The 15,932-nt window shown below is 49.9% G+C and overlaps 1 protein-coding gene and 1 non-coding gene across 3 annotated transcripts in view; both read left to right on the top strand.

Annotated features, from left to right (window-relative positions):
* Lhx4 (LIM homeobox 4) overlaps positions 1–15,932 on the top strand; it is a 56,652-nt gene that overhangs the window by 32,607 nt on the left and 8,113 nt on the right. For both annotated transcript variants that reach the window (XM_031385368.1, XM_031385362.1), the window contains exon 2: positions 2,205–2,376. In XM_031385368.1, the coding sequence (XP_031241228.1) occupies positions 2,312–2,376 (65 nt within the window). In that variant the 5' untranslated portion in view covers positions 2,205–2,311. The remainder of the gene's footprint in view (positions 1–2,204; positions 2,377–15,932) is intronic.
* LOC116072490 lies at positions 885–991 on the top strand. The gene has a single exon (XR_004111485.1). It is a non-coding gene; the product is annotated as a U6 spliceosomal RNA (small nuclear RNA).

The following is a 15,932-nucleotide window of genomic DNA, read 5'->3' as shown; positions in this document are numbered from 1 at the left end:
TGCTGGGATCTGAACTCAGGACCTTCGGAAAAGCAGTCAGTGCTCTTACCCGCTGAGCCATCTCACCAGCCCCTCCATTTTCTTTTAGATTTATTTTCTGTGTATGTGCGTGTGTCTTTGTGTGTATGCTACATGGGTGCAGGTGCCCACTGAGGCCAGAAGAGGGCATCGGATCTCCTGAAGCTGTAGTTATGGCAATTTGGGAGCCTCCTGATGGGTAGGTACTGGGACTCAAACTTAAGTCCTCTGGAAGACCAGGAAGTGCTCTTGCCTCTCTCTAGTCCCATATCCTATTTTCTTTATCCGTTCACCTGTGGATGGACACGCAGGCCAATCCTACAATGCCGCTGTTGTGAAGAGGGCCTGAGAACCTCGGGTATGCAGGTGCCTCTACTGTATGCTGTCTGCCCTGCCTTAGGAGATATATTCAGGAATGATGCAACTAGGCATATGCCAGGTCTATTTTTAGTTTTTTGAGGCACAGCCATGGGATATTCCATAGTGGCTGCATTAATTTATATTCCCTTCAATAGTGACTAAGGTTCTTCCTCACACACATCCTCTGCCTTTTTTGTTTTGTTGTTTGTTTCTTCACTGTAGATGTTCTGTTGAGGGTGAGATGAAATCTCAGTGGTTGTGTACATTTTGATATGTTGGTTTTTTCCCTCGGTGTTTTCCCCATGCTAACATTTTAAAATTAATATCTCACTCTTGAGCATGACATGCGTAGCAAACATGCGAGATTTATGAGCTGTTTAGATTTGGTACTTGTGTCAACATTGTGGGGCAAGGAGGAAACACAGAACCCTTCCAAGTGAATGTTGGTAGTGAGAGTCAGAAGCCGTTGCTGGGGGGGAGAAAATCTTGTGAAAAGGGACTCTTGTGTGCTCGCTTCGGCAGCGCATATACTAAAATTGGAACGATACAGAGAAGATTAGCATGGTCCCTGCACAAGGATGACACGCAAATTCGTGAAGCGTTCCATATTAAAAAAAAAGAAGAAGAAAAAAAGAAAAGGGACTCTTGTGCCAGGCACCTGCTAATTGCTGAGGGAGAAACACTGTTCCTGTTCCCTGAGGACTCCTCTTTCCAGTGGGAGTAATTATGCGCAAACAATTAGCAAAAATTAATTATAACAGATAAGGGAAAGTCATGGTTGTAGAAGCTGGTCCCTGTGAGTACGTATCTGGGGTGGGGTGGGGCAATGCTTGGACCTTTATGCGTTTACTCTTACTATCTGTTACATTCCCCCCATCTTGCTGTGTGTGTGTGTGTGTGTGTGTCTGTGTGTATCTGTGTGTTTGTGTGTCTGTGTATAGGAGTATAGGAAAAAATATCTAAAGACTCTAGCACGGTTTGTCCATCCAGCCATGGAAACCTGGTCATTTTACAGATTTTGAAATAGTGCTCCAAGATATTATCAAACCTCAAGCAATCTCTTGATGGAATTGTCACAAAAACAGAGCAGCAGGAAGTCACTGAGGGAAAGGATGGGGCAGTGGTTAGAGTTCAGTTGCAGGCAACAGACCCCACTTTCATTATTGCAGTGGACAGTGGTCCATTGCTAGGTGCTGAGTGACTTTCAGTTTGGAATGTTGAACATGTGCAGCCTTTCCCTCTAGAATGTCATTGCCTTGGCCGTGATTGCTCAGGGTACTTCAACCACAGCTCTTCTTTATCTCTATTGACCCACATGATACAAGGCTCTTCCTTGGCTGTCATACATTTAACTCAGTTCCAAATTAAAGTTCCTTTCCATACCTCTGGTTGGTGGACTTCAGTCAAAGCTGGGAATTGGGGATGCAGTTGTAGAGTACTTGCCTAGCATGTGTGAGGACCTGATTCTATCCCTGCCACTTCACAACCCATGCTGGAGGGGAGTCTGGAAAACCAATGTTTAACTTTCCTGTGTGGAGCATAGGAAAAAAACGTCACCAGGGTCATACTGCTCAAGCCATGGCATCTCTTTCAGCTCATGAAGACACCAAGTTTCCCTTGAGCACCCTCAGGCCTGGACCCTGGCTTGACCCCACTCCTGATAGCATTTGGATGGCCTCAGTCCATGCCTAGACACTTCTCTTGGAATGATGTTTTTAATACAAGTTCTACCCAGTTGTGAAAATGTGGCAGCCTGCGGGTAGGCTTATTTCAGGGTCTGGGTTGACTGAAGGCTCATACTCTCTCCCTCTCTCTTCTCTCCATAGAAATTCCCCAGTGTGCTGGCTGCAACCAGCACATCCTAGATAAGTTCATCCTGAAGGTCCTGGACAGACACTGGCACAGCTCCTGCCTCAAGTGCGCAGACTGCCAGATGCAGCTGGCTGACAGGTGCTTCTCCAGGGCCGGGAGCGTCTACTGCAAAGAAGATTTCTTCAAGTGAGTTCCAGCCTACTGCTCCTCACAGCTGCCTCTGCCTTCTCTCAGGCAGTAGGGAGCATAGGCCCCTTTGTTGTGGTCCCCGTGAGCCCCATTGCAACCTGGGAACTAGCATCTGACCTCACCAGGGCTCTTCAGAGTAGAGATCTGGCAAGGGGTATGGGAGGCTTGCTTCCCCAGCATCAGGAACTGCGCTTTCTGTCTCACTCAGTGTTTGCCCAATCAGGAGACTCTCAGAGCATCTGCTCTTAGCTTGTGGAGCTGAAGGAGCATTCAAGGCTGTTTCCTTGGCTGCTTTCAGGCCTCAGAGGTGAGGGAAGGTTGCCAGGGTTGGTAGGTCTCATCGTTGGGAATGGAAACATGATAGTTAAGAGCCCAGCCCTGCCTGGGCTTGAAACGACTTATTGGCTGTGTTCCTTTAGTCAGTTACTTAACTGTAGTGTGTCTCAGTTTGCTTATCTGTACAGTGGGGCTGCAAATAGAGTTTTCATTTCATGTTGGCTTTAAATAGGGTAACATATATAAAGTTCATGGGAGGGAATGTCCTTGACATTGACCTTAAAGGCTGTCCAGGACTTTCCATCCTGGGATTGAGTTCATCAGGAAAATCCTGTTGGGACTTTGGGCAAGTGAGTCTCCCAGAATTTCTTTTCCTTTGGGGTTTTATTGCTTCTCTTTCTTCTCATCTTCCTCTGGTTTTCTCTACCTCTGACTCTCCCTGTTTCTGTTCCTCCTACCACACTGTTCTCCAGTGGGTGACAATGTTTGTCTTGCTGTCTCAAGCCCTTGTGGGGTGGATTTTGTTGGTATTGTGTGTTTCACTGCATAGTGTGTGTGTGTGTGTGTGTGTGTGTGTGTGTGTAAGCTGGGGAAGGGGTGACTTCTTTTGTGATGAATACACCACCCTACAGTTTGTCCTTGCATTTGGTGAAAGACTCAGAGAGCTCCAGAGGACAGGCGAAGTCCAAATGACCTTCTCAGACACCCAGGGACAGAACTGAGTACTGAGATGCCCCTGGATCGGACATCAGAGTCCACGGGGATTCTGCCTGGTCTAGCCTGGCAGGTCAGGGTAGGGTAGCTGGTGTGCTAGAGGCAGAGGCTGTTAGGGCCATGGACCAGGGCTTCCCGCCCCCTCAGAAGCACCTCCTGAGCCTTCGGCATAGCCTCAGGATCCTGTCTAGTTTTGAGTGTGTCCAGCTGGTTACCGCTTGGGAAAGGGAATGGGAAGCAGGGGTCTGGGAGAAAGGATGGCGAAGAAAGAGGGTTTCCCTAGATCCAGGAGGGACCTAGGTGAGGCCAGAGAGGGATCAGCATAGCTCTTCTTCACTCAGGCGAGTACCCCAGCCCTGCCTCCATGGCTCTCTCATTTGTCCCTTCCCTGGCCTGGTCCTCCAACAACTCCAGACTGGTCCTCACTTGCTTCCTGAAGTTCACAAGCCTCTTCAGACCAGCTGCCTTACCCACAGAACTGCCAGGCAGCATTCTTGGAGGCTTCTGACCTGGGCTTCCAGTTCTCACTCCCTGCTCCGTTCCTGCTTCAGCACAAGTTTCAGACTGCCTTCTCCTCCAAGGAGGAGGATTACCCACCATTCCATGGGAACCCAGAGAACAAGCCCTGATGGTAGGAGTCCTGGGGAGGCATCGCACCCTCTGCCTGCCCCCTCTTATACACGGTTGACTCAGGCAAGCTTGTTCCTCTTGAGCCTGCCTTATCTTCCTTTTTGGCTGAGGACCTGTGTTCTTTCTCCACATAAACCCCCAGCCCTTGCCCACAGACTGTTGTTGCGTTTGAGAAACTTACGGTAAACACCACAATGGGTTTTCAAGGGCCTTGGTGAGCAGTTTCATCTGTGTTTTGCTTGGTGTCTTGGGAAACGCAGCTATGATTATTTTCTTTGTTCTGCAAGACTGCTCAGCAGAGCTGCAACAGGGCTGATGTGGAGGGAGCTGGCCACAGGTTCAGTGCTGAAGCAGGCCATTAGCGTTGTGAGGGGTGCTGCGAGGAGGGAACTTAAAGCCAAGGCCATTAACCAGAGGGGAAGATTGGCACCTCCCAAGTGTCCAGTGAAGGGGCTTGATTTATGAGCCTCATCCAACTCTCTGGGACTGCGGCTTATTGGACACGAACTGATGTGAAGTTCCCATCTTAGGTAAGAATAGAGGAAGGAGGGAGCAGGCTATCCCCTGGGAGCCCTGCCCCTCTCCCCCGAATAAAATGACAGGTACCACATACTCTCCCATCAGGCCACAGTGTGCTCTCTGATGTGGGATCTGGGAGATACTGGTCAGAGCCAGGGAGAATCCTTTCTCTGTGCTCTTTGGAGGAACAGAGGAAGAGCTGTGGTCTTTTCTGGCAGCTGATGCATAGTCCTGCCCTGGGACAGGACTCACCTGCTCTGCTGACTGGCATTAACATTGCAGTTCTAAGGTCCTGGAATAATCTGTTTGCCCACAAGGAACAGGGCAATAACTTTATTGTTTTGCACAGCCGCAGAGTCGTTCTTCATGCGTGTTTTATGTGCAATATGCAAGTCAAGAATAGGATGTGGAGAGTGAATGCTCTCGGAATGTGTACTATCTCAACAGCAAAGAGCAGGAACTGAGAGAGCCCCCCATCAGGGCTGGGCTGGCCTTCCACAGGGAGCTGTGGCAATACTGGACACAGGCAGCAGGGGGCGATGTTGTTGTATACCCGAAGGAAGAGTTACTGCAGGGGAGATTGGAGATAGCATTTTATGGTGCTCTTTTCTTAAGGGGCCTTTAACTTCTGACCTGCTCAGTAACGTGGGTTGGTTTTTGGTTTTTGTTACTGTTCCTTGCTTTCCGGGTCTTTAGCTCCTCTTCAAATGACATAAAATCCTCAAGCCCAAGAGAAGAGTCACCCAACTGATCCATAGAAATGGGGCTGTGATTTACTGAGTCCAGTCAGCACTAGGAGAGCCACCCTCCGAGCAGAAGGCATCCTGAAGCCTGATCCACTACATGTGTTAAGCAGATATTTTCCAGACTATGTGTTCAATATGTCTCCTTGTAATAGGGCCAGGGCCTGAGGACACGGGGTTGGGAACAGGTCTTCTGAGTGCCCTCTTCACCATCAAGGTGACAGGGCGCCCTGGGAGTCCCCTCACTGAAGCACAGTGCACCCAGGGTGGGTCCCTGCCCTGGCAGCGGTGTTCCTGCACTGCTACCATTAGATGATTCCTTAGTATCTCTGGGCTCAGTTGCTTTCTTTAGGAAAAGTAAGAATTCTGAGGTCACCTGCTGTAGAAGACCCATGGTGCATAGGACCATTTTGCAAAATGGAGTTGTAGAAGCAGCTTGGTGAATCCAGATCGAGCTTGGTAGCATCTGTCCTATCTTTTACCTGTCAGAAAAAAAAAAAAAAAGCAAGCACCCAGCCTTTCTATGCCTCTCAGGAGTGTACACTGACCTCTAGAGTGAGTAACCATGCCCACATGGCATTAAGGGATTTATGACTGACTCGGGGTGCCTGGTCCTGATGTACAGAACATGGCTGTTAGAACTTCCTCTTTCAAGGCCAGGGCTGCACACCCCCCTCCTTCTACACTGAGAGCTTCTGTCTGATAGAGATGGCTTGTAACTGTCTGGAGTGGCTTACATCCAGGTAGGGCAATGTGGCTTGTGTGGAGGGTGTTTGCAGTGTGTCAGGGGCTAAGTCACAGAGAAATGGTCCTGTTGATTTGGGAGAGAAACCATAATGTTTCCAATTCGGGAGCAAGCATGGCTGTGGAGGATGCTGAGGTTCACACAGCATTTGGATAAAGGGAAGGCTTCAGGACCATTCCAGGGGGTGGGGAGTTTCAATTGACCTGGGTGACCAGGGATCTGTAGTCACACCTGCCTTTCAGGGCTTGTGGGAGACAGGCTCAGGCTTTCTAGGGTGCTGTGGTTCCGGAAGACTCCTATCTGAAAGGTAGTACTTTTGGGGGGTACCCCCTCTGATCCCAAGGCGTTCACCCTGCCAGGTAGCCAAGGGGGTCTCTGGAGAGGTGAAGGACACAGCTCCAGGGAGCTATGTGGGTGAGCATTCTCTTCGCCTTGCCAGCCCCTCCCCCAGCCAGTCAATCTGCAGGTGGCTGTCAGCCAAGGGCAGGTAGGCAGCGTCCTTGGGGCTGTGTGATTTATCCCTGCAGTCCAGGACGCTGTGTTGCAGCACGCTGGCTGTTTGGCTGCCACGGGGTGGTTTTTCTGGCTGTGCACAGGTCTTTGCTGATGTCCTCCACCTGGTCCCTCAGGGACCAGGACCTCTCTATTCTTTATTGGATTTGAAGACAGGAGCCCATAGAATATGGCCTCATCTTTAAGAAGCAAGGTTGGCCTCTCCTTGGGTGGACTTCATAAAAGGGGTAGGGTTGGGCTCTAATCCACGATCAGTGTGAACTTGGGACATCAGACTTCATTGAGCCACTCACTTGGCTGTGCCTAAGGTGGAAATAAGAATGTCAGCCCCTTTGAGCTACTACTAGGCTTGAGTAAGGTGAAGCAAGTGCTAACTGGTTACCATTCCGAGCTATTCTCGTCACAGTGATGGTGTGTCCAGGCAGTGGTAGGAAAGCAAGAGAGAAGGCTTGTCCTAGGGTCAGAGGCTAAGGCGATAAGGCTGCAAGAAGGCCGGGGCCAGATTGTGCTCTGGACAGAGGTTGTGGCAGTGTCAGGTCATTGGAACAATGGATTTTGATGTGGGATTAGGATGGGAACCTGTTCCTCTAGGTAAGTACCATTATGGGACTGGTCAACGGCTCTGAATGAGGTCTGGGGCTTAGTCACCTTGTGTTTTTGATAACTATTCACCTGCTGGGAGACAGACAGACAGCTACACAGACAGAAAGACATGCAGTCACATTTAGGCACATACAGAGACACACACAGTACCGAGGAGCAAACGTATACACACACAGACACACTCAGTACTGAAGAACTTGCAGTCTCTTTCACATGTAGCTTTCCATAATTTCTGAATAGTTTATAGTCTAATTCCCTTGCTAAACAAATTACACCTTTTAAGGTAACGATTGGATGGTCCCGATAGTGCTGCGTGTATGGATATTTGTAAGACTTGAACACACTGGAGGGACCAAGCCACAGTCATTTGTGACAGCCAGTAATCAAGACAGAAGCAATTACTTAGCCCAGCAGGTCTCCCAGGGGACCAGCAGCCATATATCAGGTGGTGATGAGCGCAGGATTATCTGACCACCCAGAGCCCTTGAGTTCAGCTGTGTCCTAGGTCCATCCTCTGGAGCCCAGTCTCCCGACATCTGTGGAAATCGCATCTCGGAATCTCCTGCCATAGGGGACTCTTTGGAACCAAACAGTTGCAAATCAGCTTGGGGGGCAGATGGCACTGGGCTGGGGAAATGAGGTCCCCAAGCACAGTGGATCTGGGTGACATGGGAATGGCAGCTGTGGGCAGCATTAAGGCCAGCCTTTTAATTCTCTCCTTCAGTCTCATCCCTGTCCATTTGGGTAGCAAGTCACTGTGGTTCACCTCAAAGCCTCTTGTCACTCCTGCCTCCCTGTCCCACAGGTTCCTGACCGACACTTCTGCATTACCAATGCTTTCAGACAGCCTCCTTCAACCCATTTATCCCTTCTTGCCAGGCCCCTCTCTGATCAACTAATTCCCTCCACCTCCTGGTCCCACGATCTGGTGTCCATTCATCCTTTGCTGAGTCTCTAGCCAAGGTCACTTCTTGGTTGTTGGAGTCAGTGTCTGATTTGTGACTCTGTTCCCAGAGAACTTTCCCACGTTGAGAGGGAGAAACAGAATCCCATGTTGAGAGGGAGAAACAGAAGAGGGTCAGGGTTGCAATGAGCAGAGCAAAAACTAAACCAAACCAAAAACCCCTAAAGGTGGCGCTCTGTCTCCAAGTCCCCTTTCCACTGTGTTTGGGACTCAGAGCTCATCAAGCAATCTCTAGCTGTAGGGGCAAGCTTGGGAGTGTAAGATGTAGATGCATGGGGCAAGAGCATGGTCCCTGGCCCAGATCAAATATCCAAGGTGAATTTTGTTCCCAAGGCTGAGCCAATCTTTTGGCAGAAGCTGACTAACTCAGGTGTGAAGGGTTACTATGGACCAAATAGCCAACTCTTCCAAGTCTGTTGCCATTGACGAAACTGGAATAACAATGTCAACTACCCACAAGCTGTTTGTTGAATGTTTTAATGAGGTTATCTAAATGATATGCGTGGTGCATTATAAAACTGTAGGGGGCTGGGCAGCACCCCACCAGCCAGACACTGGCCCTGACAGCACTGGTGTGACCTTGGCCAGAGATTCAGCAGTGGATGAAGGGGAGCCAGACTGTGGGGCCAGGAATGCTGAGCTTGGAAGTTTCATGAGGCAATGGGAGTGAGGTGGCCAAGGAAGGGCTTGGCAGGAAGGGACATGTGGGCTGGAGGAGGTGTAAGGGGGAAGGAATGGCCTTCTGAAAGCTTTGAGGGGGGGTGCAGGTCCTCTGTGCTCCATTACTTCTTAGGAGAGGGAGCATGTGGCCTATGTATTCATTAGTTTTCTCATTGCTGTGGTAGAAGACCTGAGAAGAGCAACCTGAGGAAGAAAGGGTTTGTTTTGGCTCCCTGTCTGAGTCCATCATGGCAGCACAGCATGGTGGTAGGAGCATGAGGCATGATGGTTTACACTTTGTCCGCACTCAGGAAGCCAAGAGGAATCAACTCAGCTCACTTTCTCTATTTTATTCAGTCCAGAACGACACCTGATGGAAGGGTGTGGCCCACATGCAGGGTGGGGACTCCCTGTTCAATGCCTTTCTAAAAACACCTTCACAGGGATGCCCAGAGTCTACTTACCGATGATTCTAAATCCGGTCAAGCTGATGATGGCGGTTAATTGTTAGGCACTCCAAACTCTTTCTCACTGGCTGAGCTTTGTGGGCTTGGGCAAGTCACTGCCTGTCTTTGGGCTCCAGTTTCCTTCTATATGAGCTGAGGGGGTTGGATTAGGTAACTTCTTCTCAAGTAACATTCATCTCAGAATAACAATACTTCATACTCTTTAAAGTCATTTACAATATTACATTTTTTTCATTTTTTATTTTATTTTATTTTATTTTGGTTTTTTTGAGACAGGGTTTCTCTGTGTAGCCCTGGCTGTCCTGGAACTCACTCTGTAGACCAGGCTGGCTTCGAACTCAGAAATCCACCTGCCCCTGCCTCCCAAGTGCTGGGATTAAAGGAGTGCACCACCCACTGCCCGGCACAATATTACTTTAATAGCCCAAATAATTGTCAGGAGTGGTAGCACATGCCTTTAATCCCAGCATTTGGGAGGCAGAGTCAGGTTGATCTCTGTGAGTTCAAGGCCAACCTGGTTTACAGATTGAGCTCCAAGTCAGCCAGGGCTACATAGTGAGACCCTGTCTCAGAAAAACTAAATAATAATGGTAACAACAATGACAACAACAATAACCCAAATACAAAGCACATTGTGGCTAAGGAGATGGCTCTGTGAGTAAAGAGGATGGTTTGCAAGTGTGAGAACCCATGGAAAGCCAGATTTAGCAGCACACACCATAATCCCAGCACACCTATTATAAGGTGGGAAGCTGGATGGCCAGCTAGCCTGGCATATGCAGCCATAAAACAGAGTCTCTATCTCACAGAAGGTGGAAGGCAAAGGCTAACACTCGAGACTGCTCTCTGACCTCCACACATATGCTACAGCATCCTCATCCCACCCCCCCCAAAACATGGACACACATATACATTACTACACATATACTGAACACACACATTAAAAACTGAGATCACAGTGGGGCAATCCTGGCACCATGGGCATGTGACCGTGTAATTGCATGCTGTTAGCAAGGGCTAGCTATGCCCCATCCCAAAGGCTCTTGTGTACTCTGGATGTGATCCTCTTTTATGTGTGGGGCAGGCTGGCCCTAGCTGGGCAGAGCTTTATGTGCCCATGACATGGCTGTGGCCTTACAGTGGGTGATGATATATGTTGGAAATATTGGTACATACAGTAACAGTAAATATCAGCAACTCACCTGTCAAGTGCGGTGATAGATAAAAGAAATACATGTAGGAAGGTGTCAGCCTAGAAAAAAATATACAGCCAGCTGTAAATCACTGCCTTGCAATTAAAGCATAACATCAAGTTAGGCAGTATTTTGTTTCCTTGGGAGGGTGGATGTTGCATCATGGGGTGGCAGCTCCTGCACACAGGAGGCTGAACTGGCCTGGTGCCCACTGCCTGCCTCCCAGTGGCCAAGCATGAGGGAGGAGCCCCAGGAAGGGCTCTAGGACCCAGTCCCATCACCATGACTCTCAGCTTTGAGGTTGGTGGCACCTTACCCATCTCTAATCTGTAGTAGGCATTTGTGTGGATGCTCTAGGAGTGAGCACTCATGTGTCCTTGGAACCTAGGCTCTGCTCTGGGAAGGGGACACATTTCTAGGGGTAGGATGTTGGGGTCAGGGAGCAGGTTAGAGCTGACCACTGGTCTTAGCAATGTGAGGCCATACATGACCTGCCAAGTGCAGGCTTGATTGTCTGGGCACCACACTGATTGGCTGGATTCAAGAGAAGCCTGGCCCAGGGAAACTGGAGTCCTTGATTCTAGACCTCCTCTGAGGCATTTGCTAAAGGAAGTAGAGAGCTGTATAGAAGATGGGATGGGGTTGTAGAGAAATGGGTGGTAGATGACCATTGTAGGATCAAGTATCAGAATAGTGTCATTTGTTCTGTGTGCTGAAGGGAAGGGTCAAGGAAACAGGCAGAATGATGCCCAAGGCAGAGGGGACAGAAGCTTGGGGATCTAATCAGGCACCTGTGTCTAAGGGAAGAGTTGGCTGTGACAGTAGTAGCTCAGGTTAGCTCTAGGAAGATAGGAAAGTCTCCTGCTGCCACCGTGGGCAGGAGAACGGGTTGGGATAACTATCTAATGGTAGATCTCTTTCTAGGGCTACTCTTTGGAAAATCAGGAACTGGGCCTATGTTGATTTCCAGGGTCCTCTTGGGGTGTGTATCATTATTTATAGGATGCCTAAGCAGTAGGTGGTATACTTTTCCTTAACTCTGCTTTCCTTCAAGACACCTCTGCTTTTGGGGAGAGGGGGTAAAGGTAGAGAGAAGCCAGGAAAGCCAGAGGTGTGAGGGAAGGATTAGTCAGATGGATGTGGAATCTTTGCTGGACAGAGATAAAACTGAGGCCACAGGGCTGGAGTGTGAGGGGCAGAGGCAGGGATGGTGACAGCAGTGTCCTGGAGTCAGTGCTAGAGGGCACTCTGTGAAGGGTAGACAGGGGGATGCCATCCCACGGTGGGATGACTGGGAACCAGGTCTTGGGTAGACCATCAGAATGAGCAGCTGAGGACCAGTGAAGGCAATGACCTGGGAGAGATCATATACCAAAAGGAGCAGCACAGGAGGCCTGTGTGATGAAGCCGCTAGAGGTGCTGGCAGGCATGATGCTGGGGACTAGAGTCACCAAGGACTGAGTACAGGGTGCTGGGGTGACAGTGAGAGGCATGGGAAGACAAGAGGGTGATAAGGTGAGGGCCTGGTTGTGAGGAGTGGTGGCTTGTGTATTCACAGGGTCTGCCATGCATAGGAGCTTGGTGAATGGGGGCACTTACTGCTATTTCAGTGACCACAAAACTATTGTGTGGATCTGGTCACATGACAGCACTGAAAGCTGTCACAGTGGAATGTCTGTTGGGTAGGACTTTTGTGTTCTAGAAGTTCTGTGTCTGCAGGGCCTTCCCACTGTTGTCTCTCCATAGGATCCAGACAGTGACTGTGTCCTTGCACTGGTGAATGCCCCAGCCCAGGCCTAGCAAGAACAGGAGGGTTGTCCGAGACAGGAGCTCAGAGCAGGGAGGACAAAGACAGAAGGGCTGGCCCTCCTTGGGGTCAAAGGTAGCGTTGAGAGGGGGCGCTGATGTCTTTGGCCCTTCCTTAGCCCTTGAGCTGTGTGGTGGGTGCCCATCCTTTTGGGTGAGGGGTACTACAGTGGTCTCTGCCTTTTGGGACTGGTGACCCTGTGGCTCAGGTGCTTCTGGGGACATGTGAGGGACATGAGGTCCTGTGTTCATGCTTGATTTTAGTCAGGGTACTGTACCGGCTTTGTTCTGAGACGAATCCCTGAGAGAAGCAACTGAAGAGAGGAAAGATCTGCTTTGGCTCCCCATGGCAGGAGTTTCTATCTCATTATGGTGGAGAAGGCATGGAGGAGCAGCCAGCCTTGGGTTGATGAGGGAGCGGAGAAGAGAGATGGAGCAGTCGCCTTCATGCCAGCCCTTCTCCTATTATTGCACCCAAGAACCCCCAACCTGTGGGATGGTGCCATCCACACTAAGGTAGCTCTTCTGCCATGTAGCTAGTTCCCTCTGGAAACACCCTCAGAGACACAGGCAGAGTCCCAGGTGTCTCTCAGTCAACCAAACTGACAAGCATCTTAAGCCATCCCAGGCACCAGATCTCTGTTTGTTGCCATTGATGCTGGCTGTGTGCCCCCGTTGACACCAGCTGTGTGCCCCCATTGATGCTGGCTGTGTGCCTCCTGTGTAGCTTAGGAGTTTTGAGCTCGGATCCCTCATTTGCTGCTGGCAAGCTAGAGCAGCATAGCGCCTCCCTCTGCCCCAGCTCCTCATCTCTTCCAAGGCAGTACAGTACCCAGTTTTCAGCTGGGACCCTCTGGGACATCTGTGGGATGACTGGTGACAATGGCAGCAGATGTCCTTGTTTTAGTAAACTTCAGAAAAGCTTTCGGTGGGAGCAGTTGTTTTGCTCTTGGGAGCCGTTCTTCCCTGGCTATGCAGGTACTTCATTCATTCACTCATTCATTTATTCATTCATTCTGTGTGTCTGGTTGCTTCCCTACTGCATGGTAGGGGAGGATAGGAAGAGGGACTGATGGGAGGCAAGCCATCATCAAGTCCTTCCTTGCATTTATTTCTCTCTTTGTGGCACTGTTTAACCCTAGTGTCTGTTTGTATGTGTCTATGAATGTGCCCAAGGAGGTGAGAGAGCTATTAGCTTTCTGAAGCTGGAGCTGTAGGCACTTGTGACCTACCTGGTGGGTGCTGGGAACTGAACTCGGGTCCTCTGCAAGAACAATATGTGCTCTACCACTGAGCCATTTCTCCAGCTTAGGCCCAGGATTTTCTTTTCTTTTCTTTTCCTTTTTATTAAAGATTTATTTATTATATGTAAGTACACTGTAGCTGTCTTCAGACACACCAGAAGAGGGCGTCCCATCTCATTATAGATGGTTGTGAGCCACCATATGGTTGTTGGGATTTGAACTCAGGTCCTCTGGAAGAGCAGTCAGTGCTCTTAACTGCTGAGCCATCTCTCCAGCCCCAGGCCCAGGATTTTCTAACATGGCAGCGTGTTACATTATGGCTGGTCACATGACAAATGTGTTACCTGCCACAGCTTCTTCATCTGTGACTCTTCCTGGTCTGATATTGGACACTAGAGTCCATTGTCTTTGTCACATACAACCTGCCCCACCCCACTTATTCTGGGACCACTGGCTGTGGCTGGAGTACTCCTTGGGGCTAGGATAGGCCAGGGGAGCGCCAGGTCCAAGGCAGTGCACAAAGCACCCCTGGCAAGGATCCTGTTGGCCACGCTTCAGGAGAAAAAGGTATGGAGGGGCAGTTTCTACTTCCCACTGGTGTAAATCCCACAATCAGAAAAATTGCTTCAATGGCTGGAAAACGCTAGGCAAGTGCATTTGTTCTTCATTCGCCTTGAGCACTAGAGCCCTGGAGCATGAATCACTGTCAGGATAAGATTAAATTTATCCTTGGTTATCGTTCACATCTCTATTGCTCTGGTGTCAGCTGGCTGCTGGTTACTGAAAGCCCAGTGGCTTCTTAGAGGCCAGCAGACGTGGCTTTCTTGTGAGAGAGAGGCTGCTGCAGGGTCCTGCTCTGCTCTGGTGTCTCCCCTCAGTCTTCCTCCATAGGGTTGGTTTTAGAGAGGTCTTCCCCGGAGAGAGGCTTCTGCCCCAGCATCTGCAGCAGCAGGTGTGGATGGGCACCCCCATCTCTTCTCGAAAGGGTTGTGGAGAGCACGGCAGAGGCATTGTTCATTGGCGGGGGTGGATGGGGGTGGGTGTGGGTGGGTGTGGGTGGATGGGGGTGGGTGGCAAAAGTGTAGAACTGTTGAGAACATCTTCTAGTGATACAGATACACGTTTCGGTTCTGTCTGCCTCCTGGCCCACTGCCCCACACAGAGGGATACATGGCCTCTTGCACACGTAGGACAGAGCTGTCCTGCCTTGTGAGTTTAAATCAGGAGTAGCTGCAGCTTCGCCGCCTGTGGAGGAAGCCTGGGCAGCGTCCATGTTCTGGGCACTTGAAGCTGGTGCAGTCCTGGCATTGCACTCTCCAAGCTCATGTTTAGCCCTGATGGTTTTTTTTTTTTTTTTTTTTTTTTAATTCAGCAAATAGAAACTGCTCCTCTGAGTTCTACATCCCTCTGAATGTCTGATAAAAGCCCAGGCTGCTCTGAGGCATGATTCTGATCAATTTAGGGGGCTGGTTCACAAGGCCCCAAATTCCTGCTCTGTGAAGCTAGCTTTCTCTAGAAGCACATCTCAGCCCCTCATACTCGTACAGCTTCAGAAAAGCAGCCACACTGCTGGCTGTTGGGGAATTACTCTTGATATGGAAACCCCCACTTCTCTCCAGGACACCATGTTGGGGGAGGGTTGTGGAAGCCACAGCTGTCCGTGCCTGTTGCAGGCCTGTGCAGCCCCCTCAGCAGGTATCAGTGCTGCATAAGAGACCCATCATTCTGCATTAATCTGGGATTCATCATGATAGCCATGACCATAATTAATTTATTTGGTATTAATGTGGATGAAATATGTACTGTCCTTTCGGGGGAAATCAGGCTGCCTATAAGCATTAGTTAAAAGGACCATTAAAATCAAACCTTCCCCAGATCCATTAGGCAAAGTCTCTCATCCTGAAGAAGATAAAGTTCTGCTGTGTGAAGTGTCATGAATAATTAGGTTGATTGCTGTTTTAAACTCTGCCCCAGCTTCCCGGGCCCCTCCCGCCTCCCTCCCTCTTTCCTTCCAGACCAGGGGAAGAATTACCTGTGGCCAACACCCTCTTTGCTGCCTGGCCTCTGTAGTCACTGCTATGGCTCTGTGTGTGTCCACGCCTGGGATGTGAGATGGACTTCAGAGATCTCACTGGATGCTGCTTCCAATGCACCCTTCCTTTCCCTTGCTAGTCCTGGGAAAGGGTGGCAGTGGGTGGCATCCTCTTGCCTACCTGCCAGTCTAGAAAGCATTCCAGCAGGGAGCTGCTGGGAACAGGCATTTCCTAAGTGAGATCCGCGGATTCCTTACTGGAGAATATAGTAAGGGTTTGACCGTGTGGCTTCCTGGGCCAACCTGGGACCATGACATCGCAGAGCTGCGTGGACAGGGTTGTGCTTTTTTCTGTGTGCTTTTTTTCATGTGTGTGTGTGTGTGTGTGTGTGTTGGGGGGTGTTGAGTGCTCAGAAGGAATGGGTGAAGATGGACCGCCTCACA

The sequence above is a fragment of the Mastomys coucha genome, unplaced genomic scaffold (assembly GCF_008632895.1).
Source record: "Mastomys coucha isolate ucsf_1 unplaced genomic scaffold, UCSF_Mcou_1 pScaffold1, whole genome shotgun sequence".
Classification (NCBI taxonomy): Eukaryota; Metazoa; Chordata; class Mammalia; order Rodentia; family Muridae; genus Mastomys; species Mastomys coucha.
The sequence above is the reverse complement of the archived record's forward strand: the minus strand, read 5'-3'. Positions and strand labels throughout refer to the sequence as shown.